Source organism: Squalius cephalus (assembly GCF_949319135.1).
Source record: "Squalius cephalus genome assembly, chromosome: 10".
NCBI lineage: Eukaryota > Metazoa > Chordata > Actinopteri > Cypriniformes > Leuciscidae > Squalius > Squalius cephalus.
Genome location: NC_137131.1, coordinates 13996864 through 14023718, shown reverse-complemented (window position 1 = coordinate 14023718; position 26855 = coordinate 13996864). Strand labels below are relative to the sequence as shown.

At 34.5% G+C, this 26855-nt stretch overlaps 2 protein-coding genes across 3 annotated transcripts; both read left to right on the top strand.

Moving 5' to 3' along the window:
* Positions 1-802: 802 nt before the first annotated feature.
* cUnh1orf210 (chromosome Un C1orf210 homolog) lies at positions 803-7869 on the top strand. Of its 2 annotated transcripts, none has more exons than XM_079883607.1 (5): positions 803-929; positions 4100-4217; positions 4581-5031; positions 5938-6015; positions 7067-7869. In XM_079883607.1, exons 2-5 carry the CDS (start codon positions 4113-4115, stop codon positions 7456-7458), a joined length of 1026 nt encoding a protein of 341 aa, XP_079739733.1. In that variant the 5' UTR covers positions 803-929; positions 4100-4112; the 3' UTR covers positions 7459-7869. The 2 variants fall into 2 exon arrangements, with proteins under 2 accessions (XP_079739733.1, XP_079739732.1); XM_079883606.1 differs by lacking the exon at positions 803-929 and adding an exon at positions 1208-1308.
* A 310-nt stretch (positions 7870-8179) lies between these two features.
* ap1m3 (adaptor related protein complex 1 subunit mu 3) lies at positions 8180-25794 on the top strand. Its single transcript, XM_079883605.1, has 12 exons — positions 8180-8406; positions 10469-10625; positions 10746-10813; positions 10997-11127; positions 13071-13218; positions 14725-14851; positions 21197-21339; positions 22222-22293; positions 22570-22728; positions 23391-23516; positions 23597-23672; positions 24106-25794. The coding sequence occupies exons 1-12, from the start codon at positions 8365-8367 to the stop codon at positions 24126-24128; spliced, it is 1272 nt and encodes a 423-aa protein (XP_079739731.1). The 5' UTR covers positions 8180-8364; the 3' UTR covers positions 24129-25794.
* Positions 25795-26855: the final 1061 nt, after the last annotated feature.

Sequence of the window (26855 nt, the reverse complement as noted above, 5' to 3'; positions counted from 1 at the left end):
CAATTTAAGTGCCAAACACGGACACCTTGACCATTTGTGTCTCATAAGAAAAACTGTCCATTGTTGTGGAGCTCAGGTTGTTTTTTCCTGTTAAACAGAGTGAAGCCATCGCAGCTGTACTCGTACTTGTAAAGTGTTGTGTTTCTCTATTCTTCCTTTCCTCTTAATTTTTTTGCACACATGCCAAATCTTCATAACAGTAACAAAGCTGAGAGCTTTAACACTTAATATATATAAAATATAATTAAAACTCTTTTAATTAATAGCTACCCATTTCGACATGTTAAAAATGGTTAAATATAAAATAGTTCAAATGTAAATTTAATAAATATTAGTATTATATAAATATATATATATATATATATTGTTAAATACAGTTAAAATGTGTGACCAATTTGCATGAAATGTATACATTATTTGCATAATGTAATAAGATATTTATAATGCATAACATGTTATGTAAAGAATTCTGTCTGTTTTATATATGATAAATAAACACTTAGATATTTATATGGAGTTTATGTCAACAAACAATGCAGTCTGTGTAATGTTACAAATCATATAAAAACATTCTTTCAATATAAATTTGACATGAAGTACGACAGTGTCTGAGAACTAAATTGACCACCAACTGCACCGAACACTTCAGGTTAAGATCATTTATTTGTAACATCAGTTCAAATGTCACATGCAAGGTGATAAAGAAGAAGCAGTGATCCATTCGACATTCAGTTACAAATTAACTTTATCTGAGAATGGCATGCTAAAGACACACCTCCCGCAACCTTTGCACAACCTACCTGCCATTTCCTTAATCTTGGAAATGGCAAACAAAAATGAACCTGTCCATGATAAAATGTGACTTCTGAAAAGAAAAAAAAAACATCAGTTTCAACATATTCTTAATAACCGGAACAGCCAAATCTCAGGTAAGTTGCCTCACTTAGTACTTTTTCACTGAATTCTGATGCTTACATTCATCATTATGTATGTATATGTTTGTTATAGCTTGTAACGTGACAATAGCATTGCAAAGTCACCATGTGTGCCAAATCTCTTTGGCACAAATGAGCAGGAGGATAATATCTTAATGCATAATTCTAGGTTGCTAGTTTAATGTTAAATGTTCTAACATTCCTATCAACCCGCATGTTATTTTACATTCTGTTGTCAACCGCAACATGCCAACTGCTAGGGAAGGTAAGGTGGACTATTATGGGAATCAATATAGTTAACCACACCTACTTGCTAAACTGACGGATAAGACTTAACTATATCGTCTAATGTATGACAGGAAAATTTGAAAAGGTAGGCTTCATCCAACTCCTATTGTTATATTGTGTATTGCAATAATGCTAATTAAAAAAGACATAATATTAAGGATAAACGTAAACACAGAAGATGTAAAAAATGCTTCTAAAATTTCAGGAACTTCATGCAGGTTGCAGTTTAACTAATCGGTCAAAAGCTGTGTTGAACAGCTTAGCTTTCAGTCACTTTTATATGCGACAACAACAATACAAAGTTGTTAGTGCCAATGTAATCAGTAACAAACAACGCAGGACTATGGGGAGGGTGTGTATGTAGTGTATACATGATCTTGGGGAGGTCAAGTGAAAGACTCATTTTTGTGGCGTGTTTGTTTGGACCCACAGTGAGGTCTGAGGAAGCATTTGGGAGCTGTTAATTTACAAGTAGCGTAAGAAGATAAAGGACAACTCAAGATCCAAGCAGTTCCTACTTCACCTTTCCTGAACCTATCTTACTCGCTTTTATAATGATACACACATACGGACACTTCCTTTTGGCTGGCTTTTAGATCCTGCAGGTATGCTGTTACGGGGGCGTCCTGAGAAAGGAAGAGATAAAAGCAGCTCCTGTGGAGTGTTTACTACCAGCAGGGCTGAATGAATAGTGGGAGAGTAAGGGAGTGAGAGGAAGGGCCCCTATAAAAAATGATTGAACCCTCTATGAAAAGCAGCCGCTGTGGAAGTCACAAGGAGATAAGCAGGAAATGCTGAGAGCCTGAGAGGTGGAACCTATAAAGCACTCTTTATTTCATACATGCAGTACATAACACAAGTTTAACGTTTTGGTAAATTGGTGGCTAATTCGTATGTTCTCATTTGTCAGCCTGATCTCACGGCAATTCGTACGAATTCTATGAGGTGGCTAATTCGTACAAATTCATACGACCTCACTCGTATGATTTTTGCTAAATCGTACATATTTTACGAATTGCCCAATTTGTATGAATTCAAATGAATGACCTACCCCTGACCCCGCCCCTAAACCTACCCATCACGTGGGTTTAGACAAATCGTACAAATTCGTACGAGTGAGGTCATACGAATTAGCCACATTTTTATCACTCGTACGAATTCGTACGAATTGGTCGTGAGATAGCGTTGCATTTGTATGTTTTCGTACAATCTGCTAAGGGTTTAAGGGGGGCCATTCATGCATGCTTACTTTTTTTTTTCTAAAAATGAATCACACTGTACGAATTCACACAAAATCAGCATCTCGTAAAATAGTCATGCTTTCTAATGCGATCGGTGTGCAGTCATGTTTAGTTTTCACTGCCTTGTTTAGTTTTAGTCTTAGGAGGGTGTTTACATGACATCGTTTTCAACTAAAAACAGCTCTTTTTAATGCATTTTGGCTGTTCATTTACGTATTCGTATTGGGGGCCTGAAAACACAAACTTTTGAAAATGGGTTTAAAAATGCATGTTTTTAAAAACGGTACCATTATCGTTTCCATGTAAACTACAAAAACGCGAATTTGTGAAAACGGTGACGTTATACACATGCGTATTACGTGTTTAGTCTATAGGCGCGTAGTCTGGCATTATACATAATATTAATACATAGTACATAATACAGCGTTTTAGTTGTTTTCACAGATCCATGTGAAGGGGGATCGTTTTGACATTGGTGTTGTCTGTATGTGAGAAATGCAAAGGAAAAACTTTTCCAGTTTTTAGTTTTCGTCGATTTTTAGTACATCGTTGTGTAAACGCACCCTTAGTTTTCATTGTCTGCATCATTGCCTGAGTTCTAGTCATTAATTTGTTGTCATAGTTACTAATTAGTCCTCACCGGTTCCCTGTTCTGTTGATTACCTTCCTCATGTATTTAAATATTCTGTATTCCTCAGTTCATGGTCTCTCGTTAAACATTACGTTTGTGGTTCTTATGGTGTTATTGCTCTTCATGTTTACTAAAAATGTATTCATTGTTCATTTTGCGTCACGCATCATTCTTTGGATTATATACAGTCAACCTGTGATAATCGGGTTGTTTATTCTTCTTTAGTAAAACATTTTTTTTATTCTACTGTATGACAAACTTAAAATGGCAGATAATCTTTCATTTCCAGGAAAACTGATTTAAGAGACAGTAGTGAAAATTATTATTGGATTTAAGATTGATTTTTGATCTTACACATTTGCAATCATTAACTACCCAGATGTTTTTGTGTGTGTTATTTAACTGGTCATTTGAACAAGTTCCTTGAAATGCATTGTAGCAGAACATATTGACTTTATTGTTTTGTACAGCCCTTTTTGTACTTTATTGCCCTTATTACACATTATTATGTGAAAGTTGCACCATTCTGTGGTTAAACATGTTTGCATAATGATGATTAAACTTTACAATTGACCAATGTCCTATGCAGTCAGTTTCCTAAATAGCTGGTGTTAGTTTCATGTCTCTGGTATCACTCTTAAAAATTAAATTATATATATATATATATATATATATATATATATATATATATATATATATATATATATATATAACATATATACACACACATATATTATATAAACAAAACATATTAAATAAACTTTTTTGCTGTTAATCGATTTGACAGCACTAATACATATATGTGTGTGTGTGTGTGTAGTATAATAATATATACACACGCATATATTACATAAACACAAAACTTTTATGTTAGATGCGATTAATCAATTTGACAGCACTAAAAATGATATAATGTTGTATATTTATAAAGTTGCAGCAGAACTCACACTCTAACTGTACTTAACGCCACTTCTGTGGTTGCTATTAAATTGTGATTTCTACAGGAAGCAGGAAAACATGGGGTCTGCTGCACACACAGTGTGTGTGCTCCTGTGTTTTTGGGTCTCAGGATCATGCTACACACTCCAGACCGTGGGCCCATGTACGGTCAACCGAGAGACGGTGAGGAAAAACAACACACACTCAGGCCTCTTTTGTTCCCCGAGCCAGAGCAAGTGCTGCTACATCAGGAGTATCCTGTTTGTAGGCACTTGTTTCCTGTTTTTGGTGACAGAGGTTTACCCAGTCTGTAAGTAGTTTATCTCGTGAGAAAATAAAAGCCTTGTTTCTTATTTGAAATGACACGTGGGTAATCTTCTCTTTTTTCTTTTAAACCTTCATAAAACAGGGCAAAATGATATTTTATGTAAATGCAGTTTTTATCCTCATATGTCTAATAGGCCTACTACTTCATTGCACAAGACTGTTTGGTGCTGACTCCAGAAGTAAGTTTCACAACCATATAACTCTTAATTCTTTCTCCAGGCTGCATTTGACTGCAGTGGGAAAACACTTACGTCGGTACCACAGCTCATCTGGATGAATGTGACCGAGTTGGATCTGTCTGACAATCTGTTAGACTTAACCCACAGTGACAGTTTCAAGCGCTTGAACCTCTTCAGCCACTTGCTCAAACTGAACCTATCAGGCAACTACCTCCCCCTACTGTTAAAAGAACATCTTTACAGCCTTTCTTCTCTTGAAGTACTAGATCTGAGTAGGTGCAAACTGGCCGCAGTGGAGGCAAACGCTCTGACCAGCCTCTCCAGTATACAGATGCTTGTCCTGGGGAACATTCCATCTGCTGCAGTTCAAGAACTGAGAATGAACCAGTTTGTTCAACTCGGAGGAGAACTGAATAACAGACAGGAAGTGGGAAACAGAGTAATGATGATCAGACACTCAAAACACATGACACAGGATCACCACAATGATGGTATGAAAACTATGGTCTTGTATTTATTTTGTTCGTTACTTGGGTCAGTGACGTATATCGTCTAGTTTCTTTTCCTTATAAATATACTCTTCGATTTCATGTTGGTTACATATGCCATTTTCAAGAAAAGGTTTATTTAAAAATGGTGGTATAATAACCAAGTAAAATGTAATAACCATCCAAATCATTATTTTCAAAAATGTTTTTAAATATTGAATTATTGAATTCATAAAACATTGTTGTTATCATGAATTTTAAATTCATAAACATGATTACATTTTTTGGCAAGTCATGCGAAATGACATTTAACAATCTGAGCTAATCTTGCCTTGTTATAAAAAACTAAAATGATCTGATATTTTAAAACTTACTGACATTGACACACAGTCGCATATTCCTAGTTTTTATCCATTTTCCCTACCACATTGCACCACATTGTCTACATCGGTGGATAACGTTTTTCAATTACTAATATGCAGTGAAGTAATTTTTTTCTTAAAAAATAATAATAGCCTGCAAGATTATGCCAAACTACTTAATAATGTTTTCTTTTTTCTCTCCATTATGGTGACAGTTATATCACCCTGACATTTTTGCCCCCTCCAAAATAATACCATTTAAATTAATTTTTAAAACAGCAATAAATAAAAAAAACAGCTTATTATAAACAATGTGTATTCCAATAATTATGAGTGAATTGCATTTTTGCAATGTTGGACTAAATTCAATCAAAAAATGAAGGCAACCCAGTCACATCCTACAGCCATTTCATTCATTTTCTCTGCATTAACTATATTATATGGACAAAAAATACCTATTTGAGTGCCCCAAGACATTTCTTCTTTATTGAGGTATGGAAATGGTCATTCACTATCATTTCAATATTATTTATTTTTCTCATGGCAGGATATTCTAAGGATGTCAACCGTGGAGCCTTCCTCCGTAAACTACTCGCGGAAAGAACCTCAAACACTACAAATAATGGTCAAAATCTTTTTTTCTTTATTAATGTACAGTACCAGTCAAAAGTTTGGAAACATTACAATTTGTAATGTTTTTGAAAGAAGTCTCTTATGCTCATCAAGCCTGCAGTTAAAAAACAAAAAAACAAAAAAAAAAACAGTAATATTATGAAATATTATTACAATTTAAAATAATGGTTCTCTTTTTTAATATACTTTAAAATGTAATTTATTTTTGTGATGCAAAGCTGAATTTTCATCAGCAAGTACTCCAGTCTTTGGTGTCTTATGATCCTTCAGAAATCATTCTAATATGCTGATTTATGATCAATGTTGGAAACAGTTGTGCTGCTTAATATTTTTTTTATAACCTGAGATACTTTTTTCAGGATTATTTGATGAATAAAAAGTTAAAAAGAACTGTATTTATTTAGAATAGAAATCTTTTGTAACAATATACACTACCGTTCAAAAGTTTGGGAACAATAACTATTTTTTTTTAAAGAAATTAGTACTTTAATTCAACAAGGATGCGTTAAATTGATAAAAGGTGATGGTAACGATTTATATTGTTAGAAATGTTTTTAGTTTGAATAAATGCTGTTTTTATGAATAAATGCTGTTAACGTTTTACTCATCAATGAATCCTGAAAAAAGTATTCCAAAAAAATATATTAAACAGCACAACTGTTTCCATCATTGATAATAACTGAGTATCAAATCATCATATTAGAATGATTTCTAAAGGATCCTAAGACACCAAAGACTGGAGTACTTGCTGATGAAAATTCAGCTTTGCATCACAAAAATAAATTACATTTTAAAATATATTAAAAAAGAGAACCATTATCTTAAATTGTAATAATATTTCATAATATTACTGTTTTTTTTGTTTTGTTTTTTGTTTTTTAACTGCAGGCTTGATGAGCATAAGAGACTTCTTTCAAAAACATTAAAAATAGTAATGTTTCCAAACTTTTGACGGGTACTGTATATTATTACTTGTGATTTCCTTTTTAATTCCTACATACAGCTGAGACTCAGCTAACCATTAAAAATACTTTTTTTTTCAGGCTCAAAGGACACTGATGATCCCAAAACCTCTTCAGAGAGCTGGAAGGTCCTTGTGGCTGTTCTGGTGTCAGCTATCAGCCTCTCCGTTCTTATCGCTGTGATGGCTAAATGCAAAGTCCTGCACAAGTATCTGGCAAGCTACAGACACTCCAGGCTCAGCGAAGTAGATGGCACGAGTCAGTGTGACCCTGCCAACTTTGAGGTGGGATTCTCGACCCACGGTGGCCCAGGGACTCGCGCAGCTGCACATACTGATGACATCGAAGAGGATGACGATGGGTTTATTGAGGATAACTACATTCAAGCAAGTGAGAGTGAGAGAGCCAAAAGAGCAGCAGCACTGACTGATGATGATGATGAGGAGGAGGAAATTGAATTTAGTATTGGTTAGCCACATTAAGTCTAATCTTATTTTCGTGAACTATTCATTGAATGATCAATTGAGAAAATTAATACAGTGTCCCCATTAATATTTGAACACTTAGGTCACATTAATAGACATATGACACTGAGAACCATTAAAAAGCCACTTCTTATAATGCTATGAAAGTCATACATTTTTATATAGATGTGCAAATAGTTTCTAGGGACACTTTATGAAAGTATTTGAAAATGTATAAATCAAAGTTTAATTACATTTGAATGTAGGCCTTTACAACTTTATTTTAAATCATGATATTAATAATCATTAACGTTTAATGATTTGTCCTTCTTGAATTTACTATTAACTGCGTTCTGGAAAATATACATTTTGTTTCTTGTATGTTTCATTTTATTTCTGAATTAAAAAAAAAAATTTCCCAATGTTTTTCTTTTATTGGCCACTGGGCGCCGCCAATGTCTATATTGCCTAGATATAAATTATTATAATTTTATTACAGTTTATAAGTGGTAGGCCTATATATAAGACAAATTAAACATTAAATGGCATTCACATTATTCTAAACTAGTGTTAATAATAGGCTTCTTTTGTGTGTCTAGTCACCTGAAAGTAGTTGAAGTTACGTCACACCGCTTCTATCTACATTGCAATCGAGCGACGCGTCAAAACTTGAACAGCGTTGGTTAACTATAATGGCAGGGTTCTGGGTTGGACGCGTCGCGTCTCTCGCAGTGTACAGCACAGCACAGCAACAAGCTCAAGCTGCACAACCGGTTAGACGCCTCTAAACCCGGAAGATGAGTGTATAAGGGATGGGGAAGATCTCGCTTCATTTCGAGTGATTAAACTTTACCAGAATTGACGAAACTTAAGCACCTGTCAGTTACTTCTTGTCATAAAACAGCTTTGATAACGATGGCAGCGTCCGCGATCTTCATCCTGGACTTGAAAGGCAAGGTAAGAGCGCGTGCACCTGTCGGAGGAAGGTCGAACAGTTCATACTCTCTCAGGATAGACTGTTTCAGTTTATTTGAAACCTATAAAGCTACAGATAATCGAGGTTTAAAGATCAATTGCAAAAGTAAATTCTATGTACTTACTTCAAGGTTTCTATAACAACTAATGATGTCAAAATGCCACAAGACCGGGACACTCCACATCATCACTTTTAAAGTGACCAGCACTTTCACTAAAGGAAGTTGCACTGTTCATGTTTTACATATTGTATGTTTCTATATATAAATGCTGTTGCAATAACAAAATATAGGCTCAGGACTGCTAACAATTTTATTTTTATTTTGTACATGTGCTATAGTATTTTTTAATAAAAAAAATGACAGTATGCCTGATACATTTCACCACAAAACCGTTGGAAGTTTCACAATGACAACTGCCTCTCCTTGGACTTTAAAAATGACTGACATTAATTTAATGACCAAATTTAACACTCTTATGGAAATATGATAATATTTTGTAATTATCATTTAAATCTGACTAATTTTTTAATAATTTGTCATAAATAAACATCTTATGAACATGTTATGGGGTTTCAAATCAAAATATGACTTCCTGTCATAAACAAGACATCGATTTCATACATGTACACTGTAGTGGACACCAAGACTTAAATCATGTTTATCAGGTATTTTGGGAGACACAAGTGAATAGGGAAAGAAATTCTATTTCAGATATTATTATTAAAATCTTGCCAATTACTATTCCCATTATTATGCTTCTTTTTTCATTACATGTTGCTCCAAGAACACATTAATATGCAAATAATCTGTATATAACTCCGTTATATCTTTCTTAACATAGTTGAGAATCATCTTTATACAAAGTTTGGTATATTAAAAAAAATTCTCTAAACCTAACAATTGATTGCCGATTTAAAAAATATAGCATTGTTTTTGCCTATTTAGCCTATGTCTTTTTTTTTTAAAGAAAATTAGTCCTGGTGTCCTCTACAGAGGACATAGCATAACATATGAATAAAATATCTTAATATTTAATATTATATAAAAGACAATATAAAGATATTTATATAGAGAGAGAAGCTCAGAACACATTAGTTTGTAATGGGTGGATGGGAGTGTTTCCATGAAAACGGATCCTCAGGGTCTCAGTGGAATGGATTACCTTCCAATATACCCCTGGATTTTGGCAGTGCTGATGAAAGCACTCTTGTCTGTGCCCTAGAGCAATCCAATATCTTCATCTGAAGGAATACCTTTACACCAGCCACGTTAAAGTCAGATTTCTTTGATCCTTTATGTTTCACCCTACTATACTTTCAATGCACCAGTAAAGTGCAAAGTTTAAGCATTTGATTGCATCTTGGATATTGGTTGATAACTCTTATTGATTGAGCTGTTAAAGTCCAACTGAAAACAAAATTGACCCTATTTACTTTGTTAGCGCATATTACTAGTCTTGTGGTGAAAAATGAATCCGTGCAAGTTAATACACAGAAAAAAATTGTTTGCCGTCGTAATCTTTAATCAAAGTCTGAAAAGTTACTTCCGGTCTGGAATGGCTCATGATGTAGGTTTGACGGCTTGGGTTGGGAAACGCTTAACCTCCCCTCAAACCGTTAGTCTGCTATGAGTGAGAGATGGAGAGGAGGAGCGCTAGAGTAAAACCCTGCCCTCTGTTCAATATTCCTTTTCACTGGGAAATACGTCACAACACTGGAGAAAAGTCGTTTGCAACTTCCGGTTCACGCGGACTTTAACATTTTCTCAGGCTGGTTTGAGTCTATGCAAATAAACCTTGTGCTGTAAGTGTCCTTTTGGCCTTTGTTACAAGTGTCTACTTTTAAGGACATAAGGAATCCATTTTGTGTGATGACTGGTGCCGAAATATCTTAAAATAAATAAATAAATCAGAACAAAACCAAACACAAAATCCATGTCTAGTTTCCCCCTAAACATGGATTGATGGGGGTCTTCAAGGAGCAGAATTGGGATACTCTGTTTTATGACATTCTTATGCTTTCAACTTTGTTTCCATCTCTAAGGTGCTCATATGCCGGAACTACATGGGCAACATAGATGCCAATGAGATTGACCACTTCATGCCCATAATGATGAAGAGAGAGGATGATGCAGATTTGTCACCAGTGGTTATTCATGGCTCCACCCACTTCCTCTGGATCAAGCACAGCAACCTGTACTGTATCCTCCATATGCTTGTAAATGTAAAAATATAATCTTCCACTTCTTTTGTGAATATTTGTCCTACTGTTGTACAGTGCAAATTTTTAGCATATTAACCACTTAACAGATTTTACTCAGTGGTTGCAGTAACAAAGAAAAATACCAATGCTGCTCTTGTATACTCTTTCCTGTACAAATTAGTTGAGGTAAGTGAGTTTTATATCTATCAACATGACAACGCCTTCAATAAAACCTTGCACAGCACAATCTTGTTGACTGTGTAAACATCAATACCCTAAAAAAACTGCCGTAGCACAATTCCTCACTATTATATCCTTACCAAATGTATGTGCACTTATAGTAATCTTGTTTTGACCATTTGTTTGCAGGTGTTCATTGAATATTTCAAGTCACTGGAAGAAGAGAGCATTCGAGACAATTTTGTGACAGTATATGAGCTAATGGATGAAGTCATGGACTTTGGATTCCCTCAGACCACTGACAGCAAGATTTTACTAGAGTAAGTTTTGACAGACTCACCATTCAACCATCACTCCTCAGAGAACACTATTCATCCTTCACTAAACAGCGCTATGAGGGATCGCCATTCATTATTCAAGCTCAGTGCTATTCATAAGTCACTGTATGCTTTGTGCAGAGAGCACAGTTTGACAAAATGCAGTAAATAGTTGTTTTATATAACACAGAGAGATGATTGGACCAGAGAAATGTAATGTAGTATGTAAGCATAAAGAGACATTTTAAAAGTTGCCATGAAGTTAAAATTCATCCTATCTATTTTCTAAACCAATGTTATTGGTCTTATTGTGAACAATTCATACATGCATATGTTACATTTTGAAATATCATAATTTGAGCTCCCAGTGGAACGACAGACTTCTCTCTGTTTCAAAAAGGAAGAAAAGATCTATCGCGACTTCCTATTTAATCATGACTTCTTCCCGGTGGTTTATCTATTTAGAAGATCAAAGGTGAACTATGCAGGGTTTTTTTTAGCTTAATTTACCTTAACTGAACAGCTTCGGAGTCATTGGAATGACTTTTTTCAGGTTGAATGGTGCTCGCAACCCCCTAGCGCCGTTGAGCGGAAAAACCACCCTTGCAACTTTCCGTGCGTTCGCCGGCTTCTTTGAAAACAAATGCACATGACCAGAGGGAGAAGATGGGACGGGGGAGAGTCGCCAATGAGTTTTGATGACAGTGTTGTCAAATATTTATTCCGAAGCTGTAGGGGGAGCTCTATAGAGAAACCCGCGAGCAAAAAGCGAGAAAACAGAGAAGAAATTGCCAAAACTGCATAGCGCCGCTTTAAAGAATATTCAAAATGCAAAATGTGAGCTTGTTTAGCTTATTAAAAATTTTATTAAAACAAGCTCCTTTATTTTACATCGAGAAGGTCGCCCCCGTCATGGGTCCTGCTGACATGTTAATATCACATGACTAGCCGTGTTATAGAAGTGACCATGTTACTAATTCTAACAATAATAGTATATTTACTTTTATAGCATTTTTAGCTGACATTCGGGCATTTTAAAAATAATAAACATAAAAGTAGAACATGCTAAATAAACAATATAACAAGAAAACACAATATACATTTTCTTGTCCAGCAAATGATAAAAAGACTGAAGAACAAACCATAAAACATAGTACATATAATTTGTTTGTCATATCTTTGTAAACATCTTTCAGGTTTATAAGTGCTTATCAGTTTTTTGCCTTTGCAAGCAACCACTTAGCGGATAGCTAAGTATTGCTAGGTCTCACTGACAGCAACACAATACCCTGTCAGCTGGAGACACTTGAGGTTTGAGCACACACACATACACATCTACAGTTCTTAGACCTTGTTCTAAAAACAACATTGATGTAGAATCGATTTGGAATGAATGAGGAAACCTATGTATTGAATATTTAGTGGTTTGTTTTGGTGTTTTAAATAGGATGCTAATGTTCATCAGGGGTGATTGAACACTCTAATGTTAGAGTTCACACTGAATTCTTTTTGCATTCGGGTTTTTCATGTGTGAGGTGATGGATGTGTGGTAAAGAAAACATTACAGTTATATAAGTGATAAAAAAAAAGACAAACAAGGTCAGGTGTTTTTCAGTCTGTCTGTCTCTTGGGGCAGCCATGTTCTTCTCATGAGTCCTTGTTCTCTCAGCATTCTAACACCAGAGGTCTGTTTACATACCTACTGAAGTTACTTGCTTCACTGACTCCTTTTAATTGAAATCTAATTAGATCTGTAAAGTTAAGTCTGTGACACATGACAGATTGACATCATGACATAATAATGTTCATCACATAATAATAGCTGGCATACACTGGTGGGCTGATATAATTATTAATCTGCATAATATAAGATAATAATATAAATATATATATTTTATGCTGACTGTTACCATGAACTAACAGCGTTTTTTTCACTTCCACGACAGGTACATCACCCAACAGGGACATAAGCTAGAGGTGGGAGCGCCACGGCCCCCAGCTACAGTAACAAATGCTGTGTCTTGGAGGTCAGAGGGCATCAAATACAGGAAAAATGAAGTCTTCATGGATGTCATTGAGTCTGTTAACCTATTGGTGAGCTGATTTAATTTTACTGTAGGGACAACAGTCCTCAATCAACCAATCAGTCTTTAGGGTGTGGTTTAGGGATGAGGCTTCAACACTACTCTTTTTAACCTATGATTTCCATATGACTTTAGGGACGTTTTATGGATAGAGTTGGGAAGAGAGACTATGTCGTTCCAGGACTAACAAAAGATTCACGAATACATTCTAATTGATAAAATTAGAGTCATCGTAGATGCTGCTCATATTAATTTTAAATATTATATTGATAATGCGTTGGTGCAAGTAATTACTTTTGTCCCATTAGTCCTTTATAAAATTTCAACGTGTGAAATTTGTTCGTACACTACCGTTCAAAAGTTTGGGGTCAATATATATATATATTTCAATTTCAAATAAAAGGTGTTCTTTTGAACTTTCTATTCATCAAAGAATCCTGAGAAGATGTATCACAGTTTCCACATCCAAAAATAATAATATCCAAAAATATTAAACAGCCTATCTGTTTTCAACATTGATAATAATTAATTTCAACACTGATAATAATAATAATGTTTTTGAGCACCAAATCATGTGACATTAAAGATATTTAATAAATTAAAATAGAAAAAATATTAAAATAGAAAACAGGTAAATTTTTAATTGTAATAGTATTTCACAAAATTACTTTTACTGTTTTTTTTTATCAAATAAATGCAATGAAAAAAGAGCAGTTTTAAGTAAATAAATTGCAATAAATACTATAGCATAACATGCATTATTTATTTGAAAAAGGAACTTGTTTTATAGTGAAAATATAAAAATGAGCACAAAAAAAGCACAGCTTTCCACATACTGGATCAGTTTTGCTTATTCAGTACAGACATCAAACAGCCCACGCTATCGCTCCATCTTCCTACTGTACCTCAGCCAACCTCCTTCATGTTTTCAGGGTCAAGGGTCAAGTCTCCAGACTTCCTTAGATTGAGAGAGGGAGGAAACAGCTGCCGTCTTAAAGTTCTTGTTGCCTTTCTTTTCTGCTCCTTAACTGGACTGGCTTTTGATGGATTCATTAGCGCTTTTCAGAGTCAGGGTCTAACTCTGGCAGACAGTAGCTCTGAGCAGCACCTCTCTTCTGATTAAGAGCTAAATCACGTCTCATTGCTTTCTAATTCTGCATTGCTATTCATCCGTGCAGCTTTCTCGCTCTGGCTTTTTCTGGCTCTTGTATCTGAGAGCCCTCAGAGGTATTGACTCGATGTTGACTTTTTTAGGTTTAGATCTATCTTCATAGTCCAGCTTGTATGCTTTTAACATTTTAGCATAATATAATATATTACATTCTCATATTCGTAGTTATCACAGCATACATCAACCCTCTCTTTGCAAACGCATTATAGCACAAATCACACGGTTACTGCCTTGCCCGACAGAGCGTAATAAATTGTAGATGGCAGTAATGGTGATGATGCAATATCACACCTTGCCACTCTTGATTGTGCTTTGCATTTGTCTTCTCTGTTTTATTCGTTATAGGTCAGTGCTACAGGCAGTGTTCTACGAAGCGAGATTTTGGGCTGCATCAAACTCAAAGTCGTTCTGACAGGCATGCCTGAGTTAAGACTTGGACTCAATGACAAAGTTCTGTTCGAGACCACCGGCCGTGAGTACACACAACTATCAGTAAACTGAAATGCATATTTTTTCGATGTAAAAATGCAATGATAAATAAGCTATTTGTAGGCTGATTCCCGCTCTGTGGCAGTAGCAACATTAGCTCAACCAATGGCATAAGTGTGGGGCGTGAAACAAAAAAATGATCAATCATTATTTTTGCAGTTCCTTTTGGAGACACAAATGGCGACCAAAGTAACACATTTCAGCCTTTTTTAGTAATGCAGAAAGTGACCTAATTCCCAGGGCTGATAGTCAAGCAGTCATTTGATTGTCTTAACCTATTTTATAGTAAGCGTCTCTCTCATTTGCACTTGTTAGGTGAATTCCATTCATCTGATTCTCTTGGTTAATCTCCACCCCAGGCCTAACCCAGCGGGTGTTAGTTTCAGTAGACCAGGATTCAATTCTGCATTCTGCATGTGCTCTATAAATGCAGCTATGCATTCTAGAACATGAGCACTCCAGATTTACAATCCAACAGAAAGGAAATCTCTATCAAATTGAGCAATGATATTCTGTTCAATTAAAGGTACACAATGTAACTTTTTGCCCTCTAGCGATTAAAAATCAAAACTGCATGCATTTTGTGGAAGAACATTGTTTTTGTTGTGAATCGGCTCTGCATGACTGTGCAGATGAATATGGTTATCATACTACTTATAAAACATTCACTTCTAGATTTAATTAGTTTAGATGGAATCTGAAGGATCTGAAGCTGACTAGATGAAGATGTTACTGTAGCTATATCCATTAAAAGACTGTTCAATGTCTTACTCGTCTGTTGAGCAACAAAAACGTCATCTCCGCGTCACTTTTACAGCATTTCAAATCACTCAGGTCTTGCCATCTTCGAAAAGCCAAGCCAATGTTGTTCTCATTTTCTCATTTTATTACGAGCTGTCACGTTTTTTTTTTTGCCAGCAGACTCTCCTCTTGTCGACTTTTATTTTGTTTATTTTTTAAAACAGGTGATTCCATGGAGGTTCAAGATTTAGTGTGCTTCTTGTCAGCCTTTCTCACTCATTGTGACAACTAACATATGCCACTCCAATATGCGTCAAAGTAGCCAGAGCAGCTTTTCTCTATTTACGGATATGACGAGACACGCACGGACGAGTGACACAAGTTCGCAATTTCGTGTGAAAAGCATCCTGCTCAGTCTAAAATATAAACACTTATAACGGACTCACCGTGAATCAGGGTACAACAAAAACACATTCTAGAAGAAGGATTGGTGGTGTATTGACTTGTGATTTAAATTTTTAAGTTTTAACAAAACAAAACAAAAATGTTACATAGTGCCCCTTTAATATCTGATGCATTTTAGATGCATTTATCAACCAAGCTGTGCTGCAGCTTGCCAACATTTCATAGACATTTCAAGTCACATATTAATTTTACTTCTACAGGAAACAGTTTTTTCAGATATGGTTTCAGGGAAGTGAAATCAACCTACTTGTTTCCTGTACACTTCCCACTATAAAATTGCACTGTGGCACAAACTATTGTAAACATAGCTGAAGGTAAAGGCGCCATTCTGTTCTTGCAGTTTAAGTCCTAATATATGGCAAGCCGTTTTGACTTTTATTTATTCCCACAATATGAACTCTTGATATCAACAATTAAATTTTCTTAAAAAGAATCTCTACTTTTCTTAAAAAGAATCGCTACTTTCTTAAAATGAATTACTACTTAAAAAAAGAAAAGAAAAAAGAATCGCTACTTTCTAAAAATGAATCGATACTTTTCTTAAAAAGAATTGCTTCTTTCTTAAAGTGAATTGCTACTATCCCCAAAAAGAATCAAATCTTTTCTAAAAAAGAATCGCTACTTTTCTAAAAAATAATCGCTACTTTCTAAAAATGAATTGATACTTTTCTAAAAAATAGTTGCTACTTTTCTTAAAATGAATCGCTACTATCCCTAAAGTGAATCGATACTTTTCTTAAAATGAATCGATACTTTTCTTAAAAAAAACGCTATTTTATCAAAGTGAATCGCTACTTTTCCTAAAAAGAATAGATCCTTTTCCCAAAGTGAATCAATGTTTTTCTTATAAAAGAATTGCTACTTTCTTAAAGTGAATCGACACTTTTCTTAAAAAGAATCACTACTTAATCAAAGTGAATCACTACTTTTCCTAAAAAGAATCGATACTTTTCCTAAAGTGAATCAATACTTTTCTTAAAAAAAGAATTGCTACTTTCCTTAAAGTGATTCGATACATTTCTAAAAAGTGAATCGCTACTTTTCTTAAAGTGAATCGATTCTTTTCCTAAAAAAGAATCACTACTTTTCTTAAAGTGAATCGATACTTTTCTTTTAAAAAAATGTATACTTTTCTTAAAAAGAATCGCTACTTTCTTAAAATGAATCGCTAATTTCCCTAAAGTGAATCGTTAATTTCCTTAAAAAGAATCACTACTTTTCTTAAAGTGAATCTATACTTTTCTTAAAAAGAATCGATACTTTCCTTAAAAAGAATCAATACTTTCCTTAAATTGATTCGATACTTTTCTAAAAAAAGAATTGCTACTTTTCTTCAAAATGAATCGCTACTTTTCTAAAAAATAATTGTTACTTTTCTTAAAAAGAATCGCTACTTTTCTTAAAAAGAATCGCTACTTTCTAAAAATGAATTGCTACTTTTCTTAAAAATTAATCGATACTTTTCTTAAAAAGAATCAATACTTTTTTTAAAAAAGAATCGCTAGTTTCTTAAAGTGAATTGCTACTTTCTTAAAGTGAATCGATACTTTTCTTAAAAAGAATTGCTACTTTTCTTAAACTGAATTGCTAATTTCCTTAAAGTGAATCGATACTTTCTTTAAATGAATCGATACTTTTCTTAAAAAGAACCAATACTTTCCTTAAATTGATTCAATACTTTTCTTAAAATGAATTGATACTTTTCTAAAAAAGAATTGCTACTCTCTTAATGTGAATCAGTATGTTTATTCAAAACTAATAGCTACATCCATCACTAATAGCTTTTTCTTTTCACTACTTTTCCTAAAAGAATCGCTACTTTTCTTAAAATAAATCGATGCTTTTCTTAAAAAGAATCAATACTTTTCCTAAAATGAATCGATTATTTTCCTAAAAAGAATCGCTACTTTTCTTAAAAAGAATCTCTTCTTTCCCTAAAGTGAATCGATACTTTTCTTAACCCTGAGTGTAATGAGTGCTGTTTTTGTCCTCATGTTACTGTTTACGTCAGGCAGTGTGGGGGGAGTTTTCCACTGACGAACACAAACTCAACAACAGCTGATCTCACTGTACTGTACATGCATCGAGGACTAAGAAAGGGGATCATTTTCAAGCCTTGTATAGTTGTCTCTTCCACTCATGATGCACAGATACATAAAACAAACAAGCTGGGCAATACCAAATCAGTAGCCAGACCACCGGGATTTCACTTTTCCCGGCTACTCCCGATATATTTGGCCTTATATATTTAGCACAGTTATTATATTAATAATAAAAATGATGGCACTTGAGGTGAAAAAGGTCGTCCTCTGTGTTGAGTCTTTTAAACTACTCCTCAATGTGCATGCAGTGTAAATAAAGTTACATCAATGAAACGATAGCAGTCCGCGGCCACATCCCCCCGTGCTAATGGTACAGCCCACAGCACAAATTAGACAAAAAATAGTCTTGATATATACTCGGCTAGATTTCATTTATTCAAATGATTGTTTCTGAAGTCACAATTTAGCAAAAGTACTGAACTGGTACTGGTACAATTTGCATTGTATTGTCTGAAAACTGTATTGTGAAACGTTACATTGTCCGTAAACATCACTCAAGGTAAATGTGCCATTCTGTTCTTGCAGATTAAGTCCTAAGATATGGCAAGCCATTAAATTTTCACTAGTTAAAATGCTAATTTTTGATATCAGGAATTACATTTCCACTAGTAAAAATGTTAATTCTTGATATCAACAATGATGTCATCACTCGCAGAAATACGTATTCTTAGTAAAAAAACCCTATAATTCTTGATATCTGTAATTATATTTTCACTAGCTAAATATCACCATAGGCTGCCATTTAAATTCAATTGTTGATATCAAGAATTGATTTCTTACTAGTTAAAATTCAAATTTTTACATTTCAGCTATGCATTTATTACTAGTAGAAATATAATTTTTATCAATAATTTTTGTTACTAGTAAAAACTATAAATTCCTGATATCAAGAACTAAATTTTTACTAGTTGAAATGTTAATTCTTTATATATGTAAATGTATTTCAACATGTTACATTTGTTATTTCTGATATCTGAAAATGTATTTCTGATGTCAATAATTAGGAGAGTAATTTCAGATATCTAAAATGGCTTTCTTACTAGTGACAATCGAATTATTGATATCAAAAATTTACATTTTTACTAGTAGCAATTCAATTGTTGATATCAAGAACAGACATTTGCACTTGTAACCACATTATTTTTTTATTTTTTTTCTTATTCTTTATTAAACTTTACATAAACAGGGAATCATTAACAGCAATACGATATGTTGAAACAAGACTTCACATTGCCCTCATTCCTGAATGTTATAAGTCATACCTGTAATACGTAATTAAAGACATGTAAACGTATGAATACATAAATGTGAGGAAAGAGAAAAATAAATAAAATTAAATGACTAAATAGAATTAACTTGATAAGAATGCATACAAAACCACATAATTATTGATATACATTTTTTGATTTTTATTAGTAAGAAATGTATTTCTTATATGTGAAATTGGAATTCCAACTAGTAAGAAATCAATTCTTGATATCAACAAATTAATTTAAATGGCAGCCTGTGGTGACATTACTAGTGAAAATATAATTACAGATATCAATAATCATAGTTTTTTCTAATTGTAATTATTGATATCAAGAATCCATATTTCTGAGAGTGATGACGTCATTGTTGATATCAAGAATTAGCATTTTAACTAGTGAAAATGTTATTGTTGATATTCATATCCTGCGAATAAATAAAAGTAAAAACGGCTTGCCATACTAATATGAGCTCAGAAATATCTCTCCTCAGCTTAGCAGTAGAATGAAAATTAGACAAGTGAAACACTGCTCTCTAGAGGCTCAACCTTGAAAATTCAATTTTTTTAATTGTGAAGGTTAAAATATAGGACATTGTCTTCTTTGTAATAATGTTGATATGAAATGATTCTGTAATCATTCTGTTCACATTATAATTTATTTATTTATTTACCAATAGTATTTATTTATTTATTGCTTTTATCTAATTTAAAGGAAAACCATTACAAATTATATTTAGGATTATATTTTGAGTAACATTTTGATTTAATTTGTAAAAAAAAAAGTGGTTTGACTTTCTTTTGCTTTAATGACAGCAGCTCTCTACCTAATTTGAACGTGACAAGTTTGTGTAAAACCTAAATAAGTATATAAATAAATATCATGTTATCCAGCATGTCTTGTGCTTCGATGGAAGCAAGAAAAATGTGACATTTTGTACATAATTCAATCCATTCATCATCCAAACAGCTTGTTCTCTGTAGGGTCACAGACATGCTGGAGCCTATATATATTTTATAAAAGTTATATTTTATGTTCTAATTACACTAATATTATATAGAACATTATCTTCAGAGCAGTTTTACTGTCACGTCAAAAGATGTGTTACTAAAAGTGTACCTCTGGTTGTGAACACCAATCACTTTCTCTGAAGCTTCTGCCTGTGGACCCTGGGGAGCCAATCAGAGAGCTAAAAGAGAGCATCCTAACCCCTTCCCGACCTTTAGTCCCTGCGGTTGATGTCATCATTAGGTGCTTCAGCGGCTCCCAGCACGTCTCATCTGCGGCAGAGGACACAGACGCCCAAAGCTTCTGATCTGACCTCTGAGTTCCAGCTCAAACCTCTGAGAGCTCTTTCATGTTCCACTGTAAATGTCACTCCTGGATAGAGCGGAATACATTCATAAATATAAAGAGAGGCTCACGCGCACACACATTCCTGCTGTGAGAGTGCTGGTGAAATCCCACAGCTCTGTGGTATTAGTGAGTTTTGGGGCTCAGAGGCCCTGACTCATTAAGAAGCTCTTCTGTAGTCACTGGCTTTCTCTTTGCTGAGGTCAAACAAATAAACTACCTTCACACTTACCTGGGTGCACAAATGTGCTATTGTTTGCAATATCCAGGAAACACATTAGAACGCTCTGTGTGTGAATATGGTGCGTGCGTGTGCAGCTATTTTTTGATTAACTAGCTTTGCACAAATTATAATCATCAGCAACCACTTTTCTTATATTAGAATTCTCTTTCTCTGACCTCTGTTTCTCTTTTTCTCAGGAGAGAAGAGCAAGTCTGTGGAGATGGAAGATGTGAAATTTCATCAGTGTGTGCGTCTCTCTCGCTTCGAGAACGACCGGACTATCTCTTTCATCCCACCGGATGGAGAATCCGAACTCATGTCTTACAGACTCAACACCACGGTCAGTGCTGCATCTACACTAGTCTCTGATCAATGAGTTTAGATTTATTTTGTCAAAGATAGATATTGTCATAATAATGTTTAATAATTTAGAATGTCAAAGTTTATCATGTGATTAATGCATGTGTGAATGCATTATAGTTTTTTTGTGCCGTTGTAATGATGAGGTCTCAGAGAGCTTTATTTAAATAAAAACATACAAGAATCAAAGAACGCGAATATGATTAGGAAACAAGAAAGGAACTTCAAAGCAAAACCCATACAAAGAATTTGAAATTAAAAGAATTTGAACTTGAAAGACCAAAACAAAAACATGAAACAAAGCTTATGTTTGGAATAGCATACATGTACTAGCACACTACTCTTATTATTTCTGCAGTATATGCTGTGTAAAGCATTCAAATTTATCTTCTACTTCCAGTGTGAGCAATAAACTGCAAGTAGTTACACTACTTTTTCTGACTCATAATTTGCTCATTGTTTAAAGACATTTTTATGCAAAATTGCTTTCAAATGTAAATGTTTTTTTATTTCAAAGATGAAATATCAAAGATTTTTTTATGGTTTTGAAAGAAGTCTCTTGCTCACCAGGGCTGCATTTATTTGATCGAAAATACAGTGAAACTGTGATATTGTGAAATAAGTGTGATGGCAAAGCTGAATTTTTATCAGCCATTGCGCCAGTGTCATTTAGAAATCATCCTAATATGCTAATTTGGTGCTCAAGAAACATTTCTTATTGTTTTCAAAGTTGATGTTATGCTGTTGGAAAATATTACTGTATTTAATTTATTTAAGAAGATTACATGTCAAAAAGGCAAGTCAGTGGCTCAATAAGTGTCAGCGGACTCACTGCTCTCCTGTCACTCCTCTTTCCTGACAGGTGAAGCCTCTGATATGGATTGAGAGCGTAATAGAGAAGTTCTCTCACAGTCGAGTAGAGATCAAGGTTAAGGTAGAGCTGCACGCATATACACAATCTACACACTCCACTGATTCTTGCTTTGCCTCCTCTAGCACACTCCCTGGTTTCAGTAATTAGCTTTCAGGCTTCTGTCCTGAGGAATGGCTGAGTTTACCTGAGCTGTGTCCAAAGACTTGTCAGATTCTGACATAAACATGCTTTGTCCTATTGCCTTTGCCATACTGAAACTTAACTTTCTGAAAGTGTACTTTGGAAGTTTTACTTGGAATGTGAAGTTGTGCTATAGCTCCTCCATCTGTTCTCCAGGCCCGCAGTCAGTTCAAGAGCCGCTCCACTGCCAACAATGTCTCCATCTTAGTTCCTGTTCCAAGTGACGCTGACTCCCCCAAATTTAAGACCACCACAGGCCAGGCTAAATGGGTTCCTGAGAAGAGTGCGGTAGAATGGAACATTAAGTCCTTCCCTGTAAGTACCATACATATGTTTTGCAGGATGTTGGTGTTGCTGCAAATCACTGCAAGTCATTTGATCTATTTTTTAGATAAAAAACAAACAAACAAATAATCCATCACCTCACATGTTTGCTGATTTCACAGAGAGTCTGTGTACTAAATGATTAAATGTAAATGTAATGTAAATCCTCTATAATCGAAGGCAAAAGCCCATAGTGAGAATGTATGCAAAATAAACAAAAATAAAGTGTTTGCCAAATGAGCATGTATACAAAATATAAAAAATTAAATGCTTGCCAAAGACATCAAACATAGTACAAGCAAAAACATACTAAATTAATAATTTCGTGCCTTATCATTACCATTAGATAGTTGCAAAACCAGCTTTTTCTCTAAGAAGACAGACATGTGGGACATTTAGTCAAGAATGTTTTTCAAATCCTGATCGTGTCTTTGGTGTTTGAGGCTTTCAAGGCTATAAGTCAGTCCTGGAGTTTTGTGCTGTGGGAACGTTGAAAAGAGAGAGAGAAAAAAAAATGGTGTCAACCATGGCTCAGAAGACTCATTTAGAACCGAACTGTTAATTAGGACTTATTACCGAAGTGATGATTTTTCCAATGTTAATTAGTCAGTTAGATGTGTCAAAAACTAATGATGTGTCTTTACTCGTTGAAGGGCGGGAAAGAGTTCATGATGCGAGCTCATTTTGGACTGCCAAGTGTGGAAAGCAATGAACTCGAGGGCAAGCGACCAATCACAGTGAAGTTTGAGATTCCATATTTCACCGTGTCGGGCATTCAGGTGCAACACACATTCACCTCACAAAATATTCTTTGATAATAGTCACTATGCGGTAGACTTAATTTTATTTACCAACACAGGTGCGATACTTAAAGATTATCGAGAAGAGCGGATACCAGGCATTACCGTGGGTGCGTTATATTACTCAGAGTGGAGGTAAGACACATTCAGAAATTCCCTCTCACACACACACACACCGTCATTCGCTTTCTCAAATATCATTCTGATATAAAGTTTACCTTCACCCTGCATTAAGAGTTCAGTGAACATGAGCCTTACTCTGTCTTCTGTCACACACACACACACACACACACACACACACACACACACAGTTTGAAATAGTGTAGACTATCAGTTTTCCATTTGCATCAGCGACACCAGAGGAGAGAGAGTCACTCTAATCCTTCAGCCCTCTTCACTTATTCATAAGAAATGCAGAGCAGACATCAAGCCACAATAGAATTCTTCAGATATATCCAAACACCCAAATTTCAATAACATATTCAAATGCCCTTGAATAAACTTCCATGTACTTGTTTTTATATTCAATTTATGAGTTTTCTGACTTTGCTTGAACATTTTTTGACAGATTATCAGCTGAGGACCAACTGAGAGAGGAGAGTGCCTGTGTATGTTGTGTGTTCTATCTATCCTGTTTCATCAGCGAGACAACTACTGCCTTACACACAACAGTCAGACGGCGGTTCCCTCCCGATCGTTTTTGTCCGAGATCAGGTTTTACAAATTAAACAAGTCAGACCGCAAAGTTACTGAGAAAAACAATTGATTTTGGATTATAATCCAGAGGTCGCATTACAGAAGCATCCTAGAATCTACCTATATATGTTGTATTTAAAGAGATGTTTTCATATCGTTCCAAACCATGTATGTATTTCTTCTATTTAAACATAATAAACAGATTTTTTTTTTTTGTCCATATAATAAAAGTCAGTAGGGTCCAATGTTGTTCATATTTTGGACCCCATTGGCTTTCATTATAAACAAAAGCAGTTGAAAAAAATCACACAGGTTTAGGGTATTATCGTTAACTAAAATTAAAACCATAAAAAACATTTTCATTGCTTGACTAAAATAAAACAAATATAAAAAAATAAAAAACTTAAACTTATTTATATTTCAGCTAGTTGCAAAGGAAACATTTCTCATTTTCATTTAGTTTAAGTTGAAGTACCAGAATAATTAAAACTAAATAAACTAAAAACTAAATAAATTAAAAACTAAAACTTAATAGCATCCAAATAGACATACTTTAAAAAAATAAAAAACTCCCACTTTATAGTAGGTGTCTTTAACCACTATGTACAAACATTTAAATGAATAATTTGATACAATGCACTTATTATGTACATAAATGTTTTACATTGTACTTATATTAATAATTACCTGCATGTAATTATACCTGTAATTAATTTCTGCAATTACATATAATTACACTGTTGAGTTAAGAACACAATGTAAAGGAGTGACAAAAAAACTAACTAAATGATCAAAACACAACAAAATGACTTCAACTAAAATGAAAATAAAAAACATAAAACATAAAAATCAAATCAATGATACTAAAATATCACTGTACAGGTTCGGAACGACGTGAGGGTGAGTAAATGATGACATAATTTTCATTTATTTGGGTAAACTATCCCTTCAACTTGTTAGATGTTAACTTAAGCTGCTTATTTTCATTTCTGCTGTAGGTGGAGGGACTATCTCTCAGTGTGATATGATCTTATGTCTGTGAAGCTGTAAACACAACCACAGGCCCAATGAAATGAATACCTTGTACTCAAAATCAATGATTAATAAGGCTGCGTACTGTTAGGACAGCACAGTAACACTATATTTTCACCACAGTGGCTCGTATCTTTATCTTTGTTTTAGGTTTGTTTGTGCTCACTCAAAATACCACTAATGCCTAGATACTTTTAAAGGTAAAATAAAAAGTTGAAATGCTTAATGGCATTACCATGAACCTATAGCAGCAAGTAACTCGGCTCCATGTTGATGCTGGATTAATCATGATTGTGTTTGTTTCTTTAATCCGCAGCAGTCAACACATCTGATCACACAAGATTTTTTTGTATGTCATTGTACGTGTTCACACTGGGAAAATCCTCCCTGATTTCCTTTCATTCGGTATGCATTGCACCAGTTGTTTTATCAGTGCGACGTGTGTGTGTGTGTGTGTGTGTGTGTGGAATACTGTCTTCCACCTCTGCAGAGGCAGCAGAATATATTATTTGTCACGTCAAAACAGCTTCCTCCCTTGTTTGTATACCAAAGGTCAATGGCGTGACAATATCTGATAGTTATTTCACACTGAATATGAAATATGTATTTTTGATCATTTTTTATTGACAACTTTTTTTGCTCAGTAGTTATACTATACTAAAGGTCATTGTGAGGAAATAAATGGATTTTTGTTTTGGCAAGCATTTTTGTGATTATTTTCTGCGCTGTGTGGAAAGGCTCATTTTTTGTTTATTCACCGATGGATATTCCAGCTATTGAAATAAATTGCTGTTTTATTCAGTGGTATGGGTGTTGTACGCATTGCTATTTTTGCACGCCTTATTTCTTATCAGTCTCAACACATTACAAGCTGATAGATGGGTGACAATGGGTCACAAAGTCAGCTATTGTTTACATGGTTACTGAGCAGCTGTTGCACAATAGTCAGCTTGTTGTGGATAAGAACAGGCATTGCCCAACACGACCCAGCCACCCATGATTACGGTCCCCCTCAGCCCATTACTGGCCCTTTCAGAATTTACTTCTGTCTTCACAGGACAGGGTATGGATGAATGAATGACTCAGCTGCATGGTTTCTCAAACACAATTCCTCAAACAAGATGGACCAAACTGAAAATATTTAAACCAGCCAGTAGCTTTCTGTTATTTAAATATATTTTTACATAATACATAGTAGTGATTTGCAAAATAAAGGATTGCTTTGCAAAGAGAACAGTTTGTGATGAAAAAAACACTCTTTCAGACTAAATCCCAAAAAGTATGTGGACAGAGTTAATGCATGAATGTCAATTCATATAAAATTAAAAATCAATCCATGTGACATCTGCAATCAAACGTGCTTGGCCTTTTCTCAGAGACATTTCTGCAATGGCTTTTACCCATCCAGCCCCAGGATCATTTTTAGTAGATGTTTGTTTTAGTCATGCTGCCTTCCCATTCTGTCGGACACGTACTTCCCACTTCTGAAGTCCTGAGCTTGTCGAGTGAATTGTCGGAAAGAATAGTAGGCTAATCATGGAGGACACCAGGTTTATTCTTGCTTTTGGGGTCATCTTATTACAGTTTTTC